The sequence below is a fragment of the Haemaphysalis longicornis genome, unplaced genomic scaffold (genome assembly GCF_048455015.1).
Source record: "Haemaphysalis longicornis isolate Haplotype H1 unplaced genomic scaffold, Haemaphysalis longicornis Haplotype H1 scaffold_1, whole genome shotgun sequence".
NCBI lineage: Eukaryota > Metazoa > Arthropoda > Arachnida > Ixodida > Ixodidae > Haemaphysalis > Haemaphysalis longicornis.
The window spans coordinates 24395017-24422724 of record NW_027526203.1 but is presented as its reverse complement, the minus strand read 5'-3'; the positions used below and the strand labels follow the sequence as shown (position 1 = coordinate 24422724).

Sequence of the window (27708 nt, the reverse complement as noted above, 5' to 3'; positions counted from 1 at the left end):
GGCAACAGGTTTCATGCAGCACAAAAAAGCCCCACATTGTACTCCACATCCCAGCCAGATAAGCACTCCACACAAATGCACCACTCAATGATCTCCAACACTTTGCACAGGACTCAGGTCGGCGCATAAAAGCGCCACATTGTTTTGTCCCTGTGAGCTGGCTGACCTTCTGCTGGCCGACTCCTCCTTCGTACCTTGTGCGACACACAAACCATTGTCTTCTGAACCAATTGTGCTCACATTTCACGGCCGTGTTGTGCTGTCACAGCCCCGCTTTTCCCAATCGGCTGCATTACAGAGGGCCTCCTATTTCTCCCTGTTTCTTTCAGCCTTTGCATCTGATGCTCTGGCAGCCTAGGTTAACTGCAACATACAGGGGTGAGCTAGTGGGGTTGAAAAAGCCGACGTGAATACACTCAACCCTCATTATAACGTAACAGGGTATAACGAAATAATGAATATAACAAAGTAAATAAAATTCCCCTTGAAATCTTGAACGTCGTCACACACACTCGATGCGGTTGACCTTCTACGTCGTTTCTTCTGTGCCCACGGCGACGGCGAAAACAGCATCAACGCGGTGGCACATGCACTGAAAAGGAAGTCTTTTGCTTGCGATGTCCAAAACAAAGGAGCTTCATGGACTATTTTCCACATATGTCTACCGAACAATAAACTAGGCAGTGCGCGCAGTAAGCAAGCAAGATATTTGTCTTCTACTCAATTTCCTTCGCAAGCATGGTCGCGTAGCCATACAGTCAGCCGCGAGGCAATTTTCTTCCTTGCACGCTTATAGGTGTGCATCCAACTCAGCATACATTGCCGTAAACTGTTATACGTAATTGATAAAACGAAATAATGGGTACGATGAAATAATTACGGCTCCCCTTCAACTTCGTTAAAACGAGGTTTATACAAACAAACTTGCCACTTGCCGAGTACATTCCTGTGCATTGCTGAACTTCTGTTTAGGCTCAGATTTTTTTTTTTCTAGACATAACAAATAATCAGGAAATATATAATAAAGGAACATAAGTTAGCTTTCCCACTAAATGCTGCCTCTGTGGATAAGTGCTTATGATACTTTTATAAAAAAAGCATGTGCTGCTAACTCTAGCATACACTAGGTGATGTAAACGCTATTTTTCAAAGATGAACACAACTTGCGAAGCTACCCAGTTTTTCACTCCACTGCTTTGCTATCTCATCTGGGTCTTTTATATGGCATTTTTTAGTATTACTTTTCCGATAAAGCTCTGCACTAGATAAACACGCAGGTGTGAAAAGTCCCGACCAGCCCATATTATGTATTTTTCTAATACCTGCATCCAGAACATTTATGCACGTCAAAAATGTGTTCACAGTCAAAAGTGATCCAATTATATTCACGGTACAATTCTATTATTCGCATTCAATTCACAGCGAAGGGTTTGACATTCACACCCCTCCTCTAATTTTTTAACCCTAAGCTCAAAGTGAGGAGTCGAAGAAGCTGAGAGATGGATCCTAAGCGGATCAGATAGCGTGCCTTCATGACAACCACAGAAAGGATAGTGAGCTACCCAATTTTAGGCCAGCCCAGAAGCTGCTTTTATTTCTCACTGCTATGCCATGATTTGGATGAAACGCACAAGGAAGAACATGAAAAGCTGAGGAAATACTGAGGTCATTTTTTTAAACACCCCGCAGCTTCAGCGAGCATTTGTAAACCCGAAATTCAGCGCAAAGGGTTCAACTTCAGCATGAGCTGACCTGTTTAAACATTTGAAATCTCAAATAGTTGCAAGCTTCTGGAGACAATTTCACTAGCGAGTTAAACAAGAGGGAAACATTTTGGACCCACATCTAGAGCTTGACAGTGACACAGTGGCTTCACAATGGCTTGCACGCCAGAAATAAAAAACCGAGCTGGCATGTTTTCTGACTGCCTTTTTGATACTGCTACATACTATAATCTTCACATAGAGTGTGGAATTCTGGGGGAGAATTGGAAGACACGTGCAGGCAATCACAGCGGTAGGCCTGGTCATAGTATTTGCCTTCATGTCAGCTTTTTGTGTTCTACCATTCCAACATATGGTATGGCAGGAGAAGGAAAAGACGATGGTGTTGCAAATGACAACCAAATAGTGGGCAGCACGCAGCTTGGCTGGGCGCTGTGACGGCTGCCATATTCATACAGTAAAGAGATCGCTCATCATTGTTAGCCATCGTTTGTCTCATTTGCTCTGCTGCCACATAACAATATGAAGCAATGGAAGATTCCACACGTCAATTTGGAGTACTCACCAAATCTACCCATCTAAAAATCTGATGAGAATTCAAAGTGAGCAGCAAAACACGCATGGTTTCTGCAGAACACAAGGTTTCCCATCAGAGCTAGGTGGACCGCTTTACAGCGGAGACAGTGAAATATGGGTAATGCACTGTGCATTAAAAATGTTTTTTTTCCTTCACACCAACAAGAGGAAGTCGCTGTAAGGTGTGTTTTTTTATTACAAGCACTTTTTAGAGGCACTGTGTGGTCTTGCCATTTTGCATTGCTACCTGCAGAACTGACATACCATATGGTATATATATTCAAATTTCAGCAAGCTGATTCTCTTTTTTTGCCGAACACAAAAGCCGTGAGCAGACTCGGATTCAAGGATTCGGCCAACCAACATGGACGCATTTATTTCGCGACTCTATTTTCACAACTGCAGCAGCCAATGCCACGCAGTGTGATAATCAATTGTGCAGCATTTAAGCCCGACATTGTCACATTCCATCTTTTCAATCTTTTTTGTGAAAATAATGGCATCAGAACTACAGTTATCAAAGTAATGGCACCAAACAAACAGTGCCACCCCTACACCGCCAGTTTTAAGCCCACACCCCAAAACAAACAGTGCTGCCAAAGTCTGCGCTCACGGGCATCCGAGGAGCAGCAGTGCTTGTTCAATTCAGCCCTCAGTATTTTGTGTCCCTGTGACTTCACGCAAGTCCCGTGAAACTGCACAAGCTCCCGGTGGCCGAAGACTGCCCTCAAAATGCACCCTTGAAGCGACGTTTTCTTCCAGTGTTTGCATTTTCAATTCACACAAGCATTAACTGCACTGTTTCTCTTGCCACCAAGCTTAGCTCAGTACCAACAAGTGACCAGGTTAGTGAACATTGCAGGCACACTCCTTGCAATGATTATCAGCCAAGAGCTATGAAATATCGTTAGTGGGTGCATTAATGAGGCAGAAATTTTGACGAGTTGGTTCACCCAGGACTGTTGCAAGTTTCCTGCCAAGGGAGGGAAAAAAAGGAAAAGTTTTTAACGCTCACACTTGTATGGCATTGCCAGCTATGGCATTGCAGGGCTATACGGCTGGCCTGACTGCAGGACATATAAGCAATACTTTATCATTTCTATACTGCTTACAGTGGACCCTGAACTCACACTGCCAGTCCCCTTCCTGTGCACTCGGGCAAAAATACGCGAGGAAACGCGAGACCCTCACCGGCCCAGTATCTCGATGTAGACAACAGCGGGCGCGCACTTCTCCACAGCATCGGCAATAAAGTTGAACCGGGACGAAGGGGGTGGCGGGACCGTGGCGGCAAACGCCTGTGGCAGCCAGCTGGAACGCCGCTTCCACAGCAGGTACGCCGACAGCACAGCCCCCGCTCCCACCACACACTGGCTCAGGCAGCTGGTGCGCGCTCCCTCGGGACCCCCATGGCCTGGAAGATAGAGAGAGAAGGTGCTCCAAGACTAATGCACCTAGACATGGGAAAGCCTCGTACCTTAATGGGGCCATGAGGACAAAATACAAGTTAGCTTTATTCGAAATATTGTGTGTTTTACAGTGCTCCTAGCGCTTGTAAGGCAGCAAATGATGCTGTATTCACTGAGAAATTAATCAATTTATGTTAAAATTTGATGGCGTTACCATACTCATGCACAGGCCATTGTCTGCCGTTGCTTCGTTTTTTGACCATATTTGCACCCGGCTTGTTTTTGTTACTGTAGCAAGTAATCGTTTCGTGCAACATGGAATATCCTCGACAAATAGGGTCTCGTAAGACAATGTCGCTTACACCAATCGGCCAGTGCGTTTAGGAAACTCAAAAGCGGCGGACTGCTGTGCAGCTAAAACAAGCATAGTGCGCGCAGTACCAACAACAGTACGCATCGGTACTTCTATGTTTACGTGTGCTTTCATAATTGCCACTGTTTATCCCCCATTCTTCCTGCGATAAAAAGAAACTACCCTAAGTTTAAAGGAGCCATGAAGAGAAAACACAAGTTTGGTTCATTCAAAAGATTGTCTCGTTAGAATCATACTGACACCATTTTTAACGTAAACTTCGCTCAAATAAGCTACATAATTAGGAAAAACGGAAATTGTCCATACGACCCACCAGCTCATTTCCCGCAACACAACCTATGATGTCACATGAGCTAAGCTCTGCGATTGGCAGAGGCTGGCAGAAGCATACGCAAATTAGGTAGAGCTTACAAACTAGACAAACAAGCGATTTGCGCTTAAATTTAGGGCACATTCTTTACAAAGCAATAAGAATAATGGAACAAACAGTGGAAGTTACGAAAGCACATGTGAACATAGAAGTACTGATGCGTTCTGCTGTTCGTACTGCGCACAGCATGCTTGGTTTAGCTGCACAGCACTACGGGGCTTGGGGTTGTCTCAGACGACACTGGCCGATTGACGCAAGCAACGGTGTCTTACGTGACCCCATTTGTCGAGCGAGCACTGTTTCAGGGAACGAATATTTTCTCCCAGAACAAAAACAAGCCAGGTTTAAATGCGGGCAAAAACAAACCAAACACTTGCCACGGTATGGTGGCGCCATCTAGGTTACGGAACGTAAAGAAACGCGGGAACAAACCAACACCGCTGTACAGGGTGGAGACAACCTTTGAACGGTCCCGTGCCGCCGCAATTGGGCCAACGGGCTCAACGCGTTATTCTTTTCGTTTCCCACGAGACCTAGCAACGCGAAACAGACAATATGATTCAAACTTCTTCAGTAAACCGCGTTGCGGCGATAATTTTAGCGCGGTTTTGACACAATGACTTGCTTCGGCGGCGAGCGAGCAACCGAAAATGGCGGCGCCAGTGTATACGTGTCTCTACCCTGTACGGCGGATGCGTGAATGAAGGTACTCTAGGCTGCAGAGCGGTCGGTTCCTGTGATGTCACTTGGGACCACGAAAACGCACGATTGAGCGGGAAAATCAAAGTTTTAACCTAAATTGTTTAATTTCTCAGTGAATAAAGCACCGTTTGTATCCGGACAAGCGCTGGGGGCACTATAAAACACGAAATATTTCGAATAAAACCAACTTGCATTTTCTCTTCATGGCTCCTTTAAGCGCAAATAGCTCATTCGGTAAGCTGATGAGCTTCGCCTAATTTGCGTTTGCTTTTGCCGGCCTCAGCCAATTGCATAGCCGGCTGGTACGACATCATGGGTTCTGTTGCGGGAAATGAGCAAGTGGGTCACATAGCCATTCATTTTTTTCCTAATTATATAGCCTATTTCAGCAAAGTGTGTGTTAAAAGTGGTGTCAGTATGATTCTAACGAGGTAATCTTTCGAATGAACCAAACTTGTGTTTTGTCTTCATGGCCCCTTTAACGCTGCAAACAAATCAGTTTTTTTCTCAAGACACACGTTTTGCTGGCCCGCCAAAGTTAAAACTTCTTACATTTCCCAGCTAGTGTTCAATTTCACAATGTAATTGATTGATCGAGTGCAGGGTTTAACACACCGATGCAACGCAGGCGATGAGGCTTGCGGTAGTGGAGGGCTCCAGATTAATTTTGACCACCTGGGGATCTTTAACGTGCGCCGAAATCTTGTACACACGAGCGTTTTCGCTTTTTGCCTCCATCAGAAAACCAGCCACCGTGGCCGGGGAATCGAACCCGTGCCCTCGTGCTCAGCAGCACAACGCCTTAGCTTCCGAGCCACTGCGGCAGGTAATTTTACAATGTAGAAAACCAAAAAGATTGAATCTGTGCATCAAAAGTGAGCACAAGCGCACTCTCTGGAGATGGTCCCAGCAGGAAAACATGGTCACCTCTCTTGCCACCCCTGCGATTATACTGCTTCGCCAAGTATTGAGGCAAACTGGCAACAAAGCCTTCAGAGACGGGTGCATGCACTGCGGACTGCGAAGATACAAATCTCAATAACAACAAAAGCTGTGATGTAAAGTGACACATTTTGGGCAGCATTACTATCAAAAGGCAAGATCACAAACAAACAAAAGCCTTCCTAACAATCACAAATATTTGCAGGCTTTAGAGCGCTTGTGCTGCTGTAAGTGTAAATTTTTTTTTGTGCCCACACTGTCCACGGAACCAATGTTTTACGGGTGCAACAAACTTGCACATTTAAATTCCTTAGACACATCACTTGTTCAAAAATTGATTTCCTAGTTGTTGCATTTTGATACCTCTTCTACTCTTTGCTTATTTTTCCAGCTTTGCTAGGTGTGTGGGGATTGCTCAGCTAGGAAGAATGAACATCCCTGCCCCCACCTACCCATTAGCAGAAGGTGTTTCTAATTGGGCTGCATTCACTCAACTCGCGCAGGCAGTGCAACATTCACCTTCTCATTTGTGGGTGTTGTGCACAGCACCTGCACTTTTCTCTTCGATTTGCAGCTCACCAAAAAAGCAGGCACAGAAGAAAAAAAATTTGTGGGGCACTTCGGTCTGCTACATGCCTTGAATGCACAAAACATTATGGGAATGGCAATGGGTGGCTCAGCGTGTGTGAGCCTCTGATGGCAGCTGTCACCTTTCTGGGCCAGCCTCCCCGAGTGGGCAGGTGAAATTGTGGGTAGGTATGATCACAACTCTGCCAAATGGGGGAGTGAATTGGCCATGAGCCTCAGACAGTAGCCGCTATCATCACCAGCCAATCCCCCTGTGTGGGTATGTGACCAGTCCGGAAACCATTCAGAACTCCGTGCTAAGACGCTACAAATCTGTGTTGTAGTAGCTTTGTGGATCCAGCATGAAATATGCGGGATGTAGCAGTATTGCCAGGGCAAACATACTGTCTCTGCATTGACGTAAACGTACCTCGAACGCTGTGTTTCTTACAGTATGGGTATAGAGAAGTGGCCTGTTGCTGTGCATCTCTGGGTTAGATTACCATTTCTGCCACGTTTTCTTTTAAGTTGAAAGCCTGTGGAAGTTTGGGGACACCTGCTGCTCTCAATGCCGGGTATTTTGCCTCGAGGTGCACACAATGCTTTCGCATTAAAAGTGCGGGCCCAGTTCTGCACGATGGTGGCATGTGCATTAAAGAAGCCATGAAGAGAAAATACAACTTCGTTTAATTTGAAAAAACTAGGATTCAGTATTTCACTCAGCTCCATTACAGCCACGAAAGATGTTTTTTAACGAAAAAAAAAGCAAGAAGTACTTAAAACTTTCAAATTTTGCGCCACAGTGACGTGTTATGAGCAAGAATGACGTCATACGGGCCAAAAATAAAACATAATTTTCAGTGCATTAACTGCACGTTAGCATTCAAGTAATGCGGTAAAAAAGAACTAGAGGCCCCATTACAGACGCACAGTCATGTGTTGTCGCGACAGGTCAGTTAGGCAGCCGCCAATCGCACAAACAAGGTTCCGTGACGTCATAGAAAAGTAGCGGGAAATTGGCTAGGGGGCCGTGGCTGCTTCACACGTTTTCTTTAATATCTCCGTTATTTGTTCAAAGATTGTGATGACATTGGTATCATTGTTATGGGGACTAAGCAGTCTTTCTAATAAACCCAACTTGTATTTTGTCTTCATGGCTCCTTTAAACTATTCATGAACTGGTTCAGAGAGTGCAGGTCAAACTGAAGAGACCTAACATGGCATGGCTTCCACCCCCTGTTTCAAAGTTTCTTACCTTTTCTAGTGCTGCAACATCATTCAATACTTCCTTTAACTAAGATGCCAGAAAAGTGGGCCAAAAAGGTCCTGCCAAATTTGGTTTCTCAAATATTGTCAGTGGCCAGTTCCCCTTGCAGTGGGTGACAGCAAATGAAGAGAATTGAAAGTACATTTCAACCTTAGCCTCTAAAAAAAATATTTATTTTGACAGAACCAAAACAAAATTTTCGCAAGGTGGTCACAAATGAATTCCAAGGCTAGGTTCATTTTCAATAGAAAATACGCGGTGGTGCCGCGAAACTCCATTCCCTTGTGATTACAAGCCCGGCATTTCCTGTGCGCACCCAGTGACATCTACTAATTTGCTCGGAACACTCCTTCTGTTCTTTTATGCAAACTGATAAAAAAGTTCTGCTGTTAGTTCAGTCTCAGTAGCCTAGGGGTAGAAGCGCGGTTTTGGAACAAATGCCCCAGGTTCAAGCCCCAGCAATGCCAATATTTTTTTTTTCAGACCTGTTTTTTTTTTTTCATTATAAAATATTCTCTTACCTCAATTATGCACATTCTTTTCATAAATAAATAAGGTTTGGCATCTTTTAGGTTGGTTTAGAGGTAGAATGCGGCGTATCAACTCATTTAATTAATACTTTGGATTGGCCACGGTGGCTTTTCTGATGGAGGCAACATGTGAAAACGCCCGTGTGTTTGAAATTTTGGTCACACTGAAGATGGTCAAAATTAATCCGGAACCCCCCATACGGCACACCTCATTGCCTGTGTAGAGTTGGCGCATTAAACCTCCTAACCAAATAGTGTTTTGCATCGCACCATAAGTGCCGGGCTTGTACCTATCATGGAACGGAATATCGCTCCTGGCAATGTCTGAGGTAGCCTTCTCAGGCCCCCCTCTATCAAAAGTGCCAGCACAGCTGCACTGAAAAACCTAGCTGCGCTCCTGCCATACAGCTCAAAAAGGCAGTGCCTCGTTTAATAGCTGTGCCCGATGACCAATTTGATGGTGACATTGATTCAAAATGAGTGGGGACCATCAAATGTAATGAATGTGTGCCGTTGTCACAGGGTCTGCATCAGACACACCAGACGACAGTGATTAGTAAAGCTACTGGACAAGCGCACAAGTACCTGCACCTTAAGGGCATGAATACTCGCCGGCCGAAGATGACGAGAAAGCTGACAACTAAACCACAAATTTTCGGACCAGTAGACTTTACAAAGTGAAGGAAGCAGAGGCAGTCAGGAGGGCAGAGAGAATAAAAACAAAAAAGTATGGGGAGTCTAAACGACGCCAAACCAGAGATTAAGAAAATTAATTTTTTGCAATAACACTAAAGATGTGCATTGCTTTTTGAGACCCAAGCTGGCTGTTCGTCGACAAGCACTCATGCTCCCCATGGGGTAAGGCAAGGGTATGCTGTTGAAAAGATACATAAACAATAACACCCACATTTATGCAATGCTAAGGTGCCAATCAAGCCCGTAATGGGAGGGGAAAATCCACTTTCCTCAAGCACTGCGTTTAGCGTTAACTGCTCTGCGGTGGAGATTGACCAAATGCGATCGCAGTTTGGGTGGGAAAAAAGCAAGGAAGGGGCCAACTGAGGTCCATCAAAACCACGATCCCCTTCAGCACATAATTAAAGAGAAAAAAGAAGCCCTTGTTCCACAAAGATTAACTGCATTGGCTAGGTTACTTGGGCAGGTAAGATGGCATCTGCCATCACCCCAACTCAAAGCAAAAGAAGTCCTTAGCTATCATCACAATTGAAATAAAATTGTTCTGAAAGAAAAATACAACAAGAAGTACCTTCTTTTCATTTTCTGAAATGACCTCAAAGCAGTTGAAACCGGCGTCCAGCATAAAGCAACACAGACTATGTGCTGTGTGCGTGTATTGCCCCTTTCTCTCTCTCTCTCTACTTTATCCCATCACTCCCCCTCTACTTCCCTTCCCCTGCACCGGGTTGTCCAGGTGAGCTCCCTGCCGAGTTCAAAATATCCCCAGTGCATTCTTTCCTTTTCCTCTCCTGCAAACCACAACCCCCCTGGCACACACATAATGGCGGGCTACATATATTCTTGGTTTAATAGTATTTTTCCAGTTATTTTGGCCTCCGTGTTTCTTTTTTTGTTTTTTTTTACTTCCTCGATTGCCCCCCCCCCCTCCATTTTGTCATCATCATCAACGAATCCAATGATCATTCAAGCGGCCGCCTGGCACCCCAATGACCGAAGCTTGAACACAGATGTCTCAACTGTACAATGACAGAAATATTAGACCGCAAAAGCCACAAAAGAAAAAAAGGGCGAAACGGTACCAGTGACTCCACAGCGAGTGGTGAAACTATTTTCCGCATTGCGTAACGGTTCGGGTACGGTGTTTACATAAGGTATCGCTTACGAAGAAGTTGCGCGAGAACGAAATGAACGAGAAAATGGTCCTTTCTGAGAGGTCAATTTCCAGGCGAAGCATTGCTACCGGCGCACATTCAGCTGCCGATAACATGTGCATCACCACGATTTAACCCTATCATTGGTGCTGTGACAACGACCTTTACTAGGCAAAGTGGTGCAGCGATTTCTATTGCCAATCGCTTATTATTCGCAAATGACGGCCACCCGGTCTCCCGGACAGTACAAGAAGCCGTGCACTTGCTCCAGCTGCTCGAAAAAAGCGTGGGAGCAAATGCTCACGGCGCAAGTCATTCGAGTCCATGTGTCCGCACGGCTTTCAGTTCGTTCGGACGCCATGCGCTATGCGGATTCCTTACCGTAGTGGACCAGCTTGCAACACAGCACCGAGGAGACCGGCGCGGCGGATCGCAGCGGGCCAGCTGCTAGCTTACGGCAAAGAGAAGCTGACACTCGAAACGCAGTGACACGGCTGTGTATCATGACTACGGCTACAGAGTACACAATGCCAAGAATCCGGCTAGTTCTACTTGGGCACGGTTAAGGCACAAAAGCAGAGCTGCACGCTGTCTGCAGTCAAGTGCCCATCGCCTGCCCTCAGTTCACCACCGTCAGCATGGAGGCTGCCATGTTGGACAGCCGGTCACAGCGGGTGAGCCTCATTTCACACACGATCTCTATGACACCCCCTCGCGCTCCTGTCACGTGATCAAAAAGGTCGTGACGTCAAGACCAAAAAGTCACGTGACAAAGATCGTTTCGTCACGTTCTTGCTTTGCCCAAAACAAATCGTGCCGTGCGCGTTTTCTCTACGTTAGCGTCGGCGTTTGTTTAACGCCCCATTTTCTTCCTCTAAACGTCAGTGCTATCCGCGTGTTACGTTGTCAAGGCCGGTTATTTAAACCAAGTGCAGCGTCGATCTGCAAACGCTAGACTTCGCGTTGTGTGCTGTGCTGGGAGCTCACGGGTGTAGCCGGCGTGCTGAGCCCTCGTCGACGAAACGGTGACCATGACGACACCGATCCATCTCGTGAAAAATCGAGGACGAAGTTTGCCACCACTAGTTCTGCAGTACCTATCCTACAAGTCACGTTGCCACCAGCAATGACATGCAACAACGTGCCAGAGATCACCACACGAACAAACGCCGTGCTGTGATGTGGCGAATACAGTGAGGTTCGATTGTGTGCATCGGAGCGTAGAGCTCGACGTACTTACCACATTCGGATTTTGCGGTAAATGCGCAAATGAGATGTGGAGGAATGGAGGGTGTGTTGTGTCCTATGTACCGATTACTTTGTGCTGTCGCTCTTCATGTCGGCGCACTCGGCGGTGAAGTGCGATGCTTGCATGGGCAGCGATTGTTGCAGGCAGCCGCTGCAAGCATCGCGCGGTTGTGCTGGTCAGTTACGATCGCTTTGGCGTTCGGTTAGCGCCCGAGGTTGTTTCGCCCAACGGAGCTGCTACCCGCGTAACATGCTGCGCGTTGCGGGGACGAAAGATGGCAGCGGCGGTGGTGAAAGAAAGGGTATGGAGACCATGGTGACAGCAGGACGCTTGTTTTCATTATCCCTCGTCCATGCACTTATTCTATTCCAGCATGAAGGCTAGACTTCTGCCAATTTACTAGGACGTCGTAACTTAGCTTTAGGAACGACAAAAAGTAGGTTCTGTATCTACCTAATAACAGGTTCGAATTTCACATTTACAAAAAGCCAGCAATTATACTGGACTATAAAAGGCCACTTTACAAGTGCCCTTTTAGGGATGCTGTAAATCAGGCATGTTCTCTGAACAACCTCCGCTTAAACCCTTTCGCACTTGCCCCCGCCTTTTAATATATATCCTCCTGTGAGCATTGAAGTGTCCACCAAATGTGCATTCTGCTCTTTGTTCTCTTGAATTTTATTTCAAGCTACATAAAAACCGCTTTTGGCCTGAATGTCCAACGAGACGAAGGGTCCAACAATACTAAGGCCCACTGTTTTATTCAAGACATGCATTTGTTGTGAAGATTAAGCCGTGTGGGAATTGCGGAGCTCCGCCATCTTTGCTATCCCTCTCGGCCCGCCGCGGAGGCGAGAGGGGTGGTACCTCTCTCTCCGCGGTCGCGCGCTTCCCCTCCGGGAGGATGCCCGTGAGAGCGAGGGGGCGCGGCCGACCCCCTCACGTGACAGGTTTACGCGGGAAGCGTGAAATAAATTGCCCGGACGCTCAGACGTGAAAGGGAGAAAAGGAGGAGTCGAGTGGGAAAGGCGAAGGGCGCTTGGCTTTTCCGCCGTTGTGCACACTCCCCGCGCTCTGGGAGTCGACCTGCCGGAGCCGCCGGAGCTGTGCCCTCTGCGCTAGCCTGTGCTCATGTTACGTGAAGTGTTTCAATTGGCATGTTGTATTTCGCTTTCTGCGACGGCCGCGCTGTGGATTGAACGCCTAATCATTCATATTCTAACGAAGTTACGAGTGCTTCAACCGTGCCTGTGTTGGATTTCGCGTTCTCAACAGGTGTTTCCCGCCGCTTATGCACTTACGTGAAGCGGCAAGTGTTTGGATCAAGCCGGTCGTGGTTTGGATACACAGTGTGCGCTGCCGCATCCGCTCCTCATGCTCTTACGTGAAGTGCTTCAACCGTGCCTCTGTGCGTGATTACGCGTTCTCAGGCGTTGCCCGCTGCTGTAGATTTCGAAGTGCCTCAACCGTTCGCCAATCGCCGTGTATATGAAGCGGTTGTTTCTCGAGCGTGTATCTAGATCTACACCATTCACCCTGTGGTGATCGACCGCCGCTGTAAAAGTTATAAAGTCAACCTTTAATTGTCAGGTGTTGCCCGCCGCTGTGGATTTCGAAGTGCCTCCTCAGCCGTTCGCAAATCGCCGCGTGGTTGGAACGGCTGTTTGTCAAACGTGGATCTGCACTGTTTACCCTACGTGGAATCAGCTTAACCTTTGGCCCGAAAATTGCATTTTGTGCCCTGATTGTTTCTGCGATAGTGCAGACCACGGGTGCAGACAACCGTGTTGCTTCAGATATATTTTTTTTCAAGCGTTCCGTGCTGACGAGACGGCTATTGGAACTCCCTAAAGTTTCGTCAGGCGGAATGATAACTGGCCAGAGTCCTTCAGTGATTTACTATTGCTCTATTTCACGCCCTCGGCCGTTCGCAAATCGCCGCGTGGTTGGAACGGCTGTTTGTCAAACGTGGATCTGCACCGTTTACCCTACATCCCTACATGGAATCAGCTTAACCTTTGGCCCGAAAATTGCCCTGATTGTTTCTGCGATAGTGCAGACAACCGTGTTGCTTCAGATATATTTTTTTTCTAGCGTTCCGTGCTGACGAGATGGCAATTGGAACTCCCTAAAGTTTCGTCAGGCGGAATGATAACTGGCCGGAGTCCTTCAGTGATTTACTATTGCTCACATGCGTTGCCTCCATCAGGCAGGATGACCTTTAATTGTGTTATTCAGTAAAGCTTGGGTGTTGGGCTAGTTGGTATGAAGACATGAGGAAAAGCAGAGCGCTGAAGTTTAAAAGACGACCACAGAATAAAGGAGCAAACGAATCACACCAACCGTTTCGTTTGTCCCTTTATTCTGTGGTCGTCTTGTAAACTTCAGCGCTCTACGTTTCCTCATGTCTTCATTGTGGCCTTTGGTGTGTGCTTTCGTTGCTAAATGTGTTGTCCGGTGCTTAATCAAATTTCGCCCCCCCCCCCCCCCCCCCCCCCGTTTTCTTTGGCTACAGCCATGGTAGCCATTGTTTTCACCTGTCGTGCAGTTCACATGGTGAGAGCAGAATAGCTTAAAAATGCTCACTTCTGGAAGCATATTTGGGAAACTGGTCATTGTAATGCAATAGTCATCACATCAAAGGCTATGTGACAAACTTGCTAACACCCACGCTTTGCAATTGGTCTGCTGTACGCTGAATTTGCGCACGAGACACTCTTTTAAGAGTGAAGTGTACATGCATGTGTTGCTGCAGGCCAGCTAACAGTGCTGAACTGGCTGTAAAAGTTGGTCTGCCAGAAAAACCACAATTTTTCAAAGCCTTTTCTTTTATTCATCAAACTGGCTTTTTCTCTTTCGCTTTTTGGAAGCATATCAGGGCACGTCACAAAGCGCCCAGAGCAAGCCAAGCCCGACTATTCAGTTGTTACCGCCTTCTTAAAAACTTTTCTGATTGCCCTTCACTTTTCAAAGTTACGTTCTGTCATTCTGTTACATTCTACCTAATGCTACCTTGGTGTGGCGGCGTACAGCAAAATAGGCCACCCAGCCCCATCTCTTTGCTGGCAGGCATTATGACATCGGCAAAGCTTCCCTAGGAACGCCCGCAGTGGCACCACCTAGGAAAAGCTGCTACGCGAACATGCCTGCGCCATTGATCAAAGCATTTCAGAGCCGTCTTGTTTCCTGCTGATTGTGCTCATAATCCCCTGCTGTCACTAGCTGCTTTATCTGTATGCGCTAAGTCACTAGCTAGGTACAGTACTACAGTCTCTAGTGCACCCACATGCATGCATTTTTGTGGCTGTGCTTGTAGGCAAGGCAAAACATTCTGATGAAATCGACACTGCAACAAAGCGTGGGATGAGGCATCATATTTTATGTTTGCTAGATGAGGTTTTTGTCTTTTAAGAAGCACAAGACCAGGAAAAGTTCTCGCACACATTCATATCCCTGCATCAGTGTTTGCTTCAGAAGAACGCTTCAACTAGTTCCACCAGTCTTGTCTTGACATCCGCAATTAGTAATGTCACAAGTTTTCGTGCAGAACAATATATGGAGCAGCCGTGCCTGTTTTCACGCCACTTTGGGAATTTTCATGCACTAATAAAGTACTGCTGCTGCAAGTGGCATATTATTTGTATTCACAACACTGTAATTACTGATGCTGGCCAACTTGCTTTTGCACTTTAGTGTCTCTTTAGGCGTCTGTATTGTACCGTAAATCCATTAGGTCCTTCCTGGGCAGATGTGCTGAACTATGCTCCTGTGCTATGTCGCTTTTGCATCCCAATATATTTACTTCCTCTTTCTCTCTTTTTAAGCATAGCAGCAACCTTTGAGGTGCAAAAAGTGTCGAAACATGAAAAAGTTCAGTGTAGTTCTTCGTGCTTGAAATGAGTGAGCTACATTCTGCGCATATTACACCTTGTGGCATTTCTGCTGCCCACAAGCCTGAAAGAAGGACACGACAAGTGCTTGACTTGCAACAAAGTTTATTTGTTTGCACCACAAAGATATGCAAGTACAAAACATCAAAAGCAAGTATCACAAGCAGGAGCCTGCGTCCTAGCCTTAAAAAGGTGGCATTATGCGAACCATAAAAACACAACTTCAGTCATATGCATGCTCCTATCACTCAGTAAGTACATTCACATCACTCAGTACATTCACATTAACAACTTCAGCAATTGTAGCAGCACCCACACAAACAAAGCACAGCAACATCTCTCACTAAGTGCATTGGCAAAAAAATTCACCTACACAGTCTGTACAGATGATTAACAAGCAAAGCTGTGACATACAGTTGCTGTTTTATGTGTGATGCGTGGCCTACCCATTGAGCTGTGCTTCACAAAGTAGCTTGCTGCATGTGCGCTCTGCTGCGAGAGACGCCTTAATGTTCCCTTTGATGTGGCATTCCCAAGTAGCACTGTCGGTAGGTGTGAGAGTGTAGCTGCGTCATCTATAAACCTATAAGCCAATCTCTGTCTTTGTCGAGAGTTCGACGGAATGCCATCTGGTCAGGTAAAGGCATTTGTATAAATGTTGCAACAAAATTGACGTTTCGGGATCTGTATGGATCCCTTGTTCATAATGGATTGATGGCTTAGCAGCAGGCTCCTAAGTAGCGTTGAGCGCATGACGTAATGTACGGGAGTACACATGGTTTAGAGTGCCAGATGATCTGTTGATTGTGTTGCTTGTTGTCTGAATTATTAGCGATTCAAGATTGAGCCTCGTTGCGAAATTCTTTCCCGCCGACCACTACATAATTCAGTCACAAATCTCCCATCAAAGAGCGAGCAGCCAAAAAATTGGCACTGCATGCATAACAAATTGGAAGAACTTCCGAGAAACCACCCCCGCTGGTCGGATAACAGTCTCGAGGAATGGACTACCAAGCTCATTCAAGAGGCAAGAAAACACGCCAAGGAACTTTCCCTTACGCAGGATAATCCAGCCATCGATGCCCATCTCCTCCACCTCTGGGACGCCCGTAGAGGGCTAATCAGGTGGTGGAAAAAGAACAAGACGAACCGCAAGCTGAAGATCCGCATTGCGGAAATTACAGCAGAAGCTGAAGTGTACGCCCGTGAGCTGAGCCAGCACAACTGGACGCAGTTCTGCAACAAGCTGCAAGGAACGCTGGGAATCCGCCACACATGGTACCTGCTCCGTTCCCTTATGGGCCCCGGTGAATATGAGGCGGTCGCAGCAGACCAGCTTCGCCTATTAATCCGCAATTACCCGGGCACAGAAGAAGACTTGTTGGACGAACTTATTAAGCAAGCCTTGGCGCCCCCACCTCACGTCCAACCCACCCAGGCACCTGACTACACAGGCGATCCGAATCCCAAAATGGACGAGCCGTTCTCCATTGCTGAAATCGAGGCGGCAGCGTACAACCTCACCCGAAACACCACTCGGGGTCGAGACAAAATCCCTAACAAATTATTGCGAAACCTCGACCATGCCGTCCTAGAAAATCTTCTAGTCTACATCAATGAGTGCTGGCTGGCGGGTTCCTTGCCCCCACAGTGGAAACACGCAGACGTCACTTTCATCCCCAAGCCCGGCAAGCCCTTGAACTCCAACAATCTGAGGCCTATTTCTCTGACCTCATGTGTCGGCAAATTGTTTGAACACCTGGTTTACAACCGGCTCTCGCCCCACGTTGAAGACAACGGCTACTTCCCTGACACGATGTACGGCTTCCGCCCACATCTGTCAACCCAAGACATACTACTTCAGCTTAAGGAGGAAGTGCTGGACGACTTTAATAGCCACAGCAAGCGGTCCATCTTGGCCCTTGACATTAAGGGGGCATTCGACAACGTTTCTCACCAAGCCATCCTTCAAGGCCTCGCATCTACAAACTGTGGCGAGCGCACATTCCAATACTTTGTCTCCTTTCTAACCTAGCACACAGCAACAGTGGGCATCGGGCACTGTCGATCCGATGCATTTAAAACCCTGCCAAAGGGCACTCCGCAGGTGTTGGTAGTATCCCAAATACTATTCAACCTCATAATGAAAGACTTGCCATCGTCGAAGTCGCCGGGGCGAGCGGACGCACGTCTTCCCCATCTCGGTTTACGCGTTCTCTGCTCACCCTTCACTAGGCTATCATTTTCCTTTTCTCTTTCCCCTACTAAAAGCCATCCCGAATCTTTGCCACGCAATATACGCGGACGACCTAACGCTCTGGGTCCCCACTGGATCTCTGGGCGACCAGCAAGATGCACTTCAAGCAGCCATTCAGGTCACCCAACAATACCTGAAAGCCCGAGGACTCGATTGTGCCCCCGAAAAATCTGCCCTTCTAACCCTGTGCAAAAGGACATATAAGAAGCGTCCAGATCCCATACCAGATCCAGAACTTACCATTAATGAGCAACGCGTCCCCAATGTCCCACTCCTACGCATATTAGGCCTCACCATACCAAAAGATGGCTCAGGCGCTCAGACTATCCTTCCCTTGCAACGGACTCTTGACCAGCTCATTCACCTCATCCGCAGGATCTCCCATCAGCGACTTGGGCTACAAGAAGCTGACACCCTGCGCATCATTCACGCCCTCTTTATTAGCCAGGTTACGCCACCGTATTTGGCCCTGTAACCTGCAGAGAAAGAAAAGCTAAACATCGCCATACGCCAGGCCTACGAGGCCGCCCTTGGACTGCCTCCAAAAATAGCAACAAGAAAACTTCTACAGCTCGGCGTCCATAATACATGGGAGGAACTGGAAGAAGCTCATCGCATCTCCCAATTCACGCGACTTAAGCTCACGCCAACCGGCAGGGCTACACTTACCCTGCTCGGCTACAGGCCTCCCCCAAAATGCGAACAGAGGCAACGCATCCCTCTAACCATCCGACAGTACATCACAATCGCACCCATTCCCAGAAATATGCACCCCATCTATAACAAGGCACGCCGAGAAGCCCGGATACGAGCCCTTAGAAAACGCTTCCCCAACTCTCCCTGTACTCGTTACACGGATGCCTCTCCATACCACCAACAACCGGAACATGCCGTGAGTGTCACCGGAGCCAACAGTGCAGAACTGACGGCCGCTACAGTACACACGACATCTATTGAGGCAGCAGAAGGACCTGCCATCGCTCTAGCCGCCACCACTGGAAACGACTACTTCACTATAATCCGCCTGCCACAACTTCCTGCTAGGTCGAATAACACCCACGGCCTTAAAAATTCTGCAAAGTGTGCACCAGCTCCCAGAAATGCACATCATCTGGACCCCCGGACATGAGTCCTTCAAGGGGAACGAGGCGGCACACGCCGCTGCCCGCATTCATACATACCGGGCCGTTTCTCAAGAAGGCGAAGTCACGCAGCCCCTTCGCTCTCCCAAGCCCGCTACTCTGAATTCATACGCGGACATCCTCGCCCATTACCGCCACGAACGGCGACGCTTCCCGCCACCACATCCCCATTTATCCAGAGCACAGGCGACTGCCTTTCCTCCATGCCATGTACCCCACCCTCTACTACTCAACGTGTAATTTCTGTCCCCAACCAGGCACCCTGTACCACATGGTATGGGAGTGTCAGAAAACCCCATCTCTTACCCCAAATCCTCACCCAACGTACGAGCAGTGGGCGGACCAGCTGGCCAGCTCCGACCTCTCAGTCCAGCGTATCCTGGTAGAGAGGGCTAGGGCAGCCAGCGCGGACCAGGGCTTCCCGGACTACAGGAGGCCCCCCACCTGGCGGGCACCTGAAGCTCGTCTTAATAAAGTTTATCCACTCCACTCCGTGGCTATGATGCGCGCGTGGTCCCACTCTATCTTGTGGCCCATCTTCTCGGCATGCTCTGCAAGTGCATTCGTCACGGTGTGGCCCTTGGTGACGTCATTTTTGTGCTGTTTAAGACGCCGGCAGAAATTTCCGCTTTCACCAATGTATACCGATTCGCAGTCGGCGCATGGGATTTTGTAGACCACACCAGGGAAACGTTGCCGAGGGAGGATCTTTTATGTTAAGCAAGTCACCCTTGAGCTTGCTTGCTTGCACATGCGCGATCTGCACACCACGTTTTCTGAAGACACGAGCAAGGGCTCCACTTCCAGGCAGTTCCTCCACAAGGACATGACATTAGTGTATCGCACGCCGTTCGATGTCACTGAGCTCTGCACCTTGCTACGGTTTTGCCTGTCTAACACTTGCTTTTCGCACAAAAGCGAATTCTACAGGCAAGTTTTCGGTACCGCTATGGGAGCATCTATTTCAGTCACGACTGCAAATATTACAATGGAAGCAATTTAACCCTTTCATGCATACGGGCCTCATATGAGGACACATATTTATCTTACTACAGACATCATCCAGTTACTTGCATCGAGCTATTAGCCGCATAGTGTCCTCAATTGAGGACGCGTCAGAGTTCCTAACTTGTTTCACAGATGGCGCTAGCTGTCTGTGTTTCTTAAATCGCCAGGTTCTGAGGGGCAGTAGGCTTGCTTGAGGTCGTTCAATGTTCCCAAAAAACAAAAAACATTTGCTCGACAGGTTATGGTGTTTTTCAACTACAAAAAATATGGTCGCAAAGAACAATTCCTGAATATTATGAGCTTCTTTTGTTAAAGTTTTCTTCTTGGCGGTGGGCCGTAGAGAAAGAAAAGAACAGATGTCCTCAAGTGGGGACAATATGCAAGAAACGTATAGCCTTACCTGCAGCGCCACCAAAAAAAATAATACTCGTAAAATGCCAAGCCAGTGCTGAAAGTGCTTGTTTTTTCCCGCGCTTTACGTGCATCGTTGAGTTTGCTTTTGCGCGGTTTATTGAATGTGAAAAAGTCTCCCGCTTCCATAAACCTTGGGCAAAACCACACATTTCGAAGATGCGTTCCAAGCGGGGACTTTCCAGGGAAGAAATTGATGCTCTTTTAGAGCTCTCCTCTGATTCTGGTGACGATTCCGAAGCGGATGATTGGGAGCCGCTCCTCACCGATATTGGCACTTCGAGCAGCTCGGGAGACGAAAGTGAAGACAGCGAGCCTGTGCGTGATAACGGCGCTTCGACAAGCTCTGGTGCAGCTAAAGCCCCCTCCAGAACATCTATGGTGAGCAAGAACAGCACACCGTGGATCGCCGACAAAGACAACGACTGGGCAGGAAAGGCTCCCGATTTCCTTGGTAAGCATAAAGTCAATGTGCACGGTGCGCTCCCCATTGACTACTTCCTGGCTCTTTTTCCTGAATCGTTACTGGAGCACATCGTTTTTCAGACAAACTTGTATGCCGTGCAAAAAGGGAAAGAGAACCTCAGGTTGACACTGCCAGAGCTAAAAGTCTTCCTTGGCATATGCCTGGTAATGACTTACATCAGATATCCTAGAATCAGAAATTACTGTCAACGGAATCCGGACTTCGAATGGACCTTGTCGCCGATTCAATGCCTGTCAACCGTTTTGAGGAGATTCGAAGATTTCTGCATTTCAAAGACAACAGCGACACTCTGAGCTTCCAGAATGACCGCGTAGCTGGAATGAGGCCAGTCATTGATGCACTCAACGAAGCATTTTGCTCGGCAGTTGATCCCGAGGAATACCAATCCGTCGACGAGATGGTGATACCATTCAAGGGGCGCTCCTCCATAAAGCAATATCTTCCAAGTAAGCCAAAGCGCTGGGGTTTCAAGGTATGGGTGAGAGCAGGAGTGTCTGGCTACATTTACCGTTTTGAGGTATACCAAGGCGCAACAGGGGCGCGATCCAATGTTTCAAGCGAAATTGGTATGGCCGGAGAAGTTGTCATCAGGTCGTCCAAGGGACTTGAAAGGAAAAATTATAAAGTTTATGCTGATAACTTATTCACATCTATGGCCCTGGTCAGGAAACTGAGAGAGGATGGAATATTGTTTGTCGGTACATGCCGTGCAAACCGTCTGCAAGGAGCGGATAAAAAGCTCAAGCCCTTGAAGGAGCTCAAAGCGGATGGAAGGGGAAGCACATCAATTTGCACCTCAGCCGACAACATCACAGTGACAAGGTGGCTGGACAACTCGCTTGTTCACGTTGTTTCCAGCTACGCCGGACGGCAGCCTGAAGGCACTACCAAAACGTACAACAGAAAAGAGAGAAAAGTAATGGATGCCACCCGGCCGTACTCCGTGGAACTTTACAACAAACACATGGGAGGTGTTGACCTCGTGGATTCCTTGATTGCAAGGTACAGAAACGACGTCCGGAATAAGAGGGGCTACTTGAGGATTTTCTTCCATCTACTAAACGCCGCAGTTGTGAACGCCTGGATTGTGTGGAGGTGGGACAAAGGTGTGGAGCATCCAATGGACCAACTTGAGTTCCGAAGTCGCGTTGCCAAGGCGCTCATATTTCGTGGTGAAGCAGCACAGAGCTCGAAGCGACGAGGACGGCCATCCAACGATTCGCCGACAGCCCCCATAAAGAAGAGAGTGTTCAACCATGTGCCCCTGGAAAAGAGGCTCGATGGCGGGCGCCATTTCCCAAAGAAGAGCGAACAAAAGTACGCCAGCCGCTGTCGAAGCCTTGCCTGCTGCAGCAAGACAAGGTACCTCTGCGGTCGGTGCAACGTGCCTCTGTGTCCCGAGTGCTTCCAGTCCTTCCACAGCACCTAAGCTGAATATGCAAGACTGATCTTCAGCATTCCATTTTGAATTGCAATTGTTTCTACCAGTGTTTTAGCATGAATGCTCAATAGAATGATTAGAGTATTATATATCTCATGTGTGCTGAAACCAAAGAAAAATATCAACTTAAAGCATGATGTCCTCAAATGGGGACACGTTAATACTTTCATACAGAGGCTCTTGATCACTTGAAATAAATTTTTTTCATAGTCTTTGTGGCCCCTGCGAATACTTTTTGGTGCAAAATAATTTTTGTATTCTCTGGATTTAATTCATGCATGAGAGGGTTAAAACAAGGCATTGGAATTATTTTAGCCGATACCCAAGGCGTTCCTGAGATACTTCGATGACTGCTTCTGCGGTAAGGTGTACATCAGACAAACCAGCCGATGCGTAAATGACCGCCTCAGGGAACATGATCTTTCCATGAAGAATGGCACCGGGTCGCATTTGCCTCATCACTGCCGCGAGTGTGGCAAAGGATGCCTTCCGAGACTGACAGAGACAATCATTATCGGAAAGAGTCGTGACACCGTGGCGCAAGAACTGTGCGAAGCATATTTTATCCAAAAAAAAAAACAGCGCAGGCTGTATCAGTGAAGCATCGCTATCCCTGTTTTCGAAGGAGTACCGGATCCTAGACAACACGCGATAAAAAGGTGCGATTGTTGTCTTCAGCTGTGGCTATTTTGTTTTTATAGTATCTTTTTCAGATCTATTATCCTTTGTGTATGTTTGTGCGTTTGTAGACAAGCTACTTATATCGCTGTCTTTCCTTGGAATAAATCAGTTGTTAGTAGCGCATCTGTCTCGTCGTTCTTCGTTTTTTCTGTCCTCGTTTGTAGCGCTCGATTTTCCTTAAGCAATGAACCAACTAGCCCAACAGCATATTTTACTAAAAGAGCGGACCCTGATTTACAACGCTACTTGCCCGTACGATTTCGAAAAGGAGCTTTTGTTATAGCCGACGCTCCAGCTATCACGTCTCTCTCTTTGAAGGGAACAAACCGCACGCGGGCTGCGATCGATCACTATTTTTACCATACATTATGTGCAAACAGCTTCGTGAATATCAACCCAGTATTTTTTGCCTTGCTGCCCATAGGGAAACGAATTATAAAACGGATCTAAAACGATAAGCCAGCTTCCACAGCTAAATGATGCACTAAAGCACGAAAACATTTCCTATCTGCCACTGTTTTCTACTTTAACCAGAGACAAGTGCTGCTGAAAACATTTTACTTTCAAATAAACTAAATCTAACGCTCAAAGTAAATACTTCACTTGGGAATTGAACTTTTAAAAATCTAGTCTATTATTTAGGAGAGGAGAAGTTTCGTTAGTTTTCGCACTTGACGAAGACGACGGCCGATATTTGTGCTGATGTATTTGTTACTTAGAGAAAGGCTGATTTTGGCTCACTTAGCGAGTGAGGCAAAAGTCACACAAGCGTTATAGCCGCGTGTACAACAACTCTATTTAGGTCATCAAACTTTTGAAAAGGTCTAAAGGATGGAGGTGGCGTTGGGCCAGCCCAAATATGGCCCATATTGGACGCGGGATGCAAGCAGCCAAAAAGTTATAAAATATCTTTTTTTTTTTCTGTGGTAAATGCAATAGGAATGACAAATGTAAGGCATGTGCTCATTTCGCACTATTTTTACCTTTGAGTAAAAATTTTATTTTTAAGTAAAAAGAGGTTTGCTAACACCAAGACATTCGCAAGCGCGTGAATAGTTTGTAGGCTTCTCATCTTTCTTTTTTTTTTTTACATTGAAAAAAAAAAAAAATCGCGGATACGCCTGCTTATGCGGTTAGTTTAAACATGTGATGGCGACGGCGGTACAGCGCGCTGGTGTAGCAGAGATACCCCGGGCGAGCACATCCCTGCACCTGGCGGAGCGCCCTGCAAGTCGCCGGAGAAATGCGAGCTTCACGGGACAGGTTCCCCAACCTCCGTCACAGGCTGCTCGGAACTTGTTTCGGCAACTCTCCGCCAGGTGCAAACGTCGTCTGCATGGAGCTACTTTGAACGATGGTACCTAGTGTGCAGTGTGCTTGCGAAGCTCAGGATTTCGCCAAGGTGATTTTAAGAGCTTAGACTGCTTATTTGGACAAAGAAAAATTTGAGTGCAGTTGGCCTTTAATGCCGAGACATGTGCATTTAAAAATATTGGATTTGATTTCCCGTGAGTTTTCACTATTCATTTACGACTTGTAGTGCCATTCACACACCTCCGGAGAAAACATAACCCTAAATGAAGAGGCCCACACAAGGGGCACCCTATTAGGTGCCTTCTGTCCCTTCTGTAGTCCGAGAGCTTTGGCGTGCGGCACCCCATCTCTGACGCTGAGGTTCAGGGCGTGAGGACCGCTTGACCTTCTTGCTAGCCGAGCTCTTGGCCAGCAGGCACTCTACCTGGTCCCCGGTTGACCCCAGGGCGACGCCTGGCAATGCTTGTGAGCTGGACCTTGACGGTACAGCCGCACCTCCGGGCGCTGGTGAAGCCTGCCTTCATGGGCAGGCTCCTTCCTGGGGCTCCTTTCTGATCTTGTGCATCTGCCGCAGCAGCTGCTGAAGGGCAGTGGCATAATATGGGTTGCCAGCAGCTAGGGAAGGCTGGCGCCACCACTCCTCGTAGATCTTCTGCAGCTCCGCAGTGTCCTACGAAAAATTTGTTCAGGATATACCACAGATTTACTCAAAATTTGTTGCATCTCCTATCTTTACTATTGTCTTCTTTGCACTGCTGAAGTAATAAGGGTGTTCCGTAGGTATTCAACTATGGGCCTACCGGGAAACCCATTAGGGCAGAAAAATGTTCACAGAACTCACCTTCCCCTGCCAAGCTTAGATAACCAGTTTGGACCAGAGAATACTACGCAAGTATTTACAGATTAGTTTCACAAACATTAATGCATTCATTGAACTAAAATAAAACACAAGAAAAAGCTTTGTTTAGTGCCATGTTCAGTTACATAATAATGACTGATTGATTGATTGACTGCGAGGTTTAAAGTACCGAAACTACACCTTGCTTATGAGGCGCGCTGTAGTGGAGAGAGCTGGGGTTTAATTTTGGTCACCTAGGAACAGCTAGGAAGAGTTAACGTGCGCCGAAATCTCGACACACAGACGCTTTCGCTTTTCACTTCTATCAGGAAAATTGCTACCGCAGCCGGTATCGAACCCATGTCCTTGGGCTCAGCAGCACAACACCATAGCCACTTTAGTCTCACAGAACCCAAGCAACGCCTCTTCAAAATCCCAGGGTTCCTCAAAGCCTTACTTGAGAGCCCCTGACCTAGCGCTTTCGCAAGGCACCTTTTTATTCACAGGGCCTTAGTGGCATACAAGGACTATTCAGCGAAACACACAGAAAAAACATTAAGACCAGAATGCAACTGACTATGTATGCACTATGTATGAGATTGGATCCTGGCAGAGTCTGTTTAACACTTCTTCTTTTAAGCTGGGCTGAAGACACCAGCACAGCGCTGTTTAATGAAAGTTTATTCCTCCTCCTCTTAGCACCCTCCCTATGTCAGAAAGGGCCTCGGAAGACATACGACAGCCAGCATACAAAATTTCACACTAGCTGTGACATATGAATACTACTTCATTCTTGCTCCCCTTTACATGCATTGGAAAAACTTGTTCGTCTTGCTTCTGCTATGATGCTACGCAGTCATGTTGGATTGCCTTAATTTTTGGAGTGTCTTTTTTGGCATCCTGTAGCCTTCTTCTACTTAGCTCCTGCAATTGTACCTTCGTAAAAATAAATTTTACTACAAGAGACCCCTGAAAAAATGCATGCACGTGGTTATAAAATAGGTAGCTCTTTCCAAAAGTGGAGTGTGTTGCTGAGAAACAGATCTTGTTCAGGTGTCTAGTTGCTACCTAGGTGTCCAGTAACTGGAGTAAGGGTCACAATTATTAGGCTTTGCTAAAATAAATGCACGAGCACAAGCCACACCTCAACACCTCACGTTGGTGACTGCTTCCAGTTGAGCCCTGGGCCTCCAGCTGTGGCTCGGTATCCATAGGCAGCTGCTGCTGTTCAGGCTCTGCTGCCACCGGTTGGCCTTGCCCTGTGGGTGTGCTGGTGCTGGCTTCTTGGGAGTTGTCCTGTGTTTGCTTTCCCAGTCAAGCTTCCTGAATGCCCCCTCCAGACATGCTGTGAACAGTTAGGAATAGTGAAAACTGACTGTGAATCAGATCGAATATTCTCAAATACGAATAGTAGAAACCAACCGCGAATTACATATATTCGAATGTAAATGGCAAAAGATTACTGCAAATGAATTATTTTCAAATGTGAATAGTGAAAATTCACTTCACATTGAATTTGATTCAAATTGCGCATTGCTCCCACGCCAGGCTGCTGTTAGCTGTGCCACGTATAAAGATGTATTATGAGCTGCACTGTTGTGGCGAATACCACACGCCCATTTATTCCTTCTAAGTGGAACAAAAATAGTAGAGCGAAGGTATGTACTGAGACATATGAACGTCTGGGCCATAATTTAAAAGTAGTTTTACAAGCACAGGCTTTCACAGTCAGGCTGTGCCATCTTCATTAGGACAGGTGCATCAGACGTGCGCCGTGGCTGTGCATGTGCTCATCGCTGCCTTTCTCCAGAATTGGAGAATTCAACACTGCAGAACAGAGTTTTTGCGATACCTTTCCGTCTACACTGCATGATAGCTTGCTTGAAGCTGAAAATTAAACTGAGAGAGATACCATGTTTGCATAAACGTTGGCACAGGTCACATAAAAGTAGCCATATATGGAGTGTGCTGGGGTACATAGCTACTTACAATGTTCAACGTGATTTGGTGCTCTTCTGTCCAGCTTAGTGAGGGGGCTCACTCCTTCGTCGCCATACTGCCCTCTCCGCCACCCGCAGAACCAGTGGTAGACGGTGCTGACTGGGGGATTTACAGCGCTGCTAGCGAGCAGGCCCTCACCGTCCTCCTGCCTTGCCAGCTTCGTTTTATGAGGAGCTAGTGCGGCTGCTGGGGTCGTATCATCTTGAAAGTAGCGGAAGAATGTGGCACTTTTGTCCGATGTGGGTTTTAGAAGGCGAAGCCCATCGGCGCAGTCGAGCCCGTGGTTGAGCACCTCATGCAGCTTGATGACAGCAGTCGGCGAGACTGGCCAGTTGAGGAATGGGTCGTTCTGCTGAGTTGCTTTTGTGACTTCCTAATTTTGACATCTACAAATGCTTAGCAGTAGTAGAATGCTTTCCGGCAGTTTCGTTCAAGCTTCTGTGCTGACACCTTCACTCCTTGTGGAACACAAGCCTGTAAAAAGAGAATATCACAAATTATCTCAATTCTCAAAATATTATTTAAAGCTTGACATACAATGACTAACCTGCAATATATTTTTTTACTTAAATTACAATTTTATGAAACACAAACATGTTAAACGGTAATATTATGAATTATTTTAGTTGTGAGAATATTATTGAGAACCAGATATGCAATCTGTAACCTACAAATGTTT

The 27708-nt window shown here is 47.0% G+C and overlaps 1 protein-coding gene and 1 long non-coding RNA gene across 2 annotated transcripts in view; both read right to left on the bottom strand.

Moving 5' to 3' along the window:
• LOC144175559 (serine protease HTRA2, mitochondrial-like) overlaps positions 1 to 11009 on the bottom strand; it is a 62312-nt gene extending 51303 nt beyond the window's left edge. Inside the window, exons 1-2 of the mRNA XM_077704627.1 lie at positions 10692 to 11009; positions 3492 to 3714 (exon numbers count right to left, since the gene is read on the bottom strand). Of these exons, the coding sequence (XP_077560753.1) occupies positions 3492 to 3714; positions 10692 to 10815 (347 nt within the window). The 5' untranslated portion in view covers positions 10816 to 11009. The remainder of the gene's footprint in view (positions 1 to 3491; positions 3715 to 10691) is intronic.
• A 12990-nt stretch (positions 11010 to 23999) lies between these two features.
• Positions 24000 to 27507, bottom strand: LOC144175555 (uncharacterized). The gene is made up of 3 exons (XR_013323651.1): positions 27018 to 27507; positions 26173 to 26373; positions 24000 to 24860 (listed from the first exon to the last, which is right to left on the bottom strand). It is a non-coding gene; the product is annotated as an uncharacterized LOC144175555 (long non-coding RNA).
• Between the last annotated feature and the right edge of the window lie 201 nt (positions 27508 to 27708).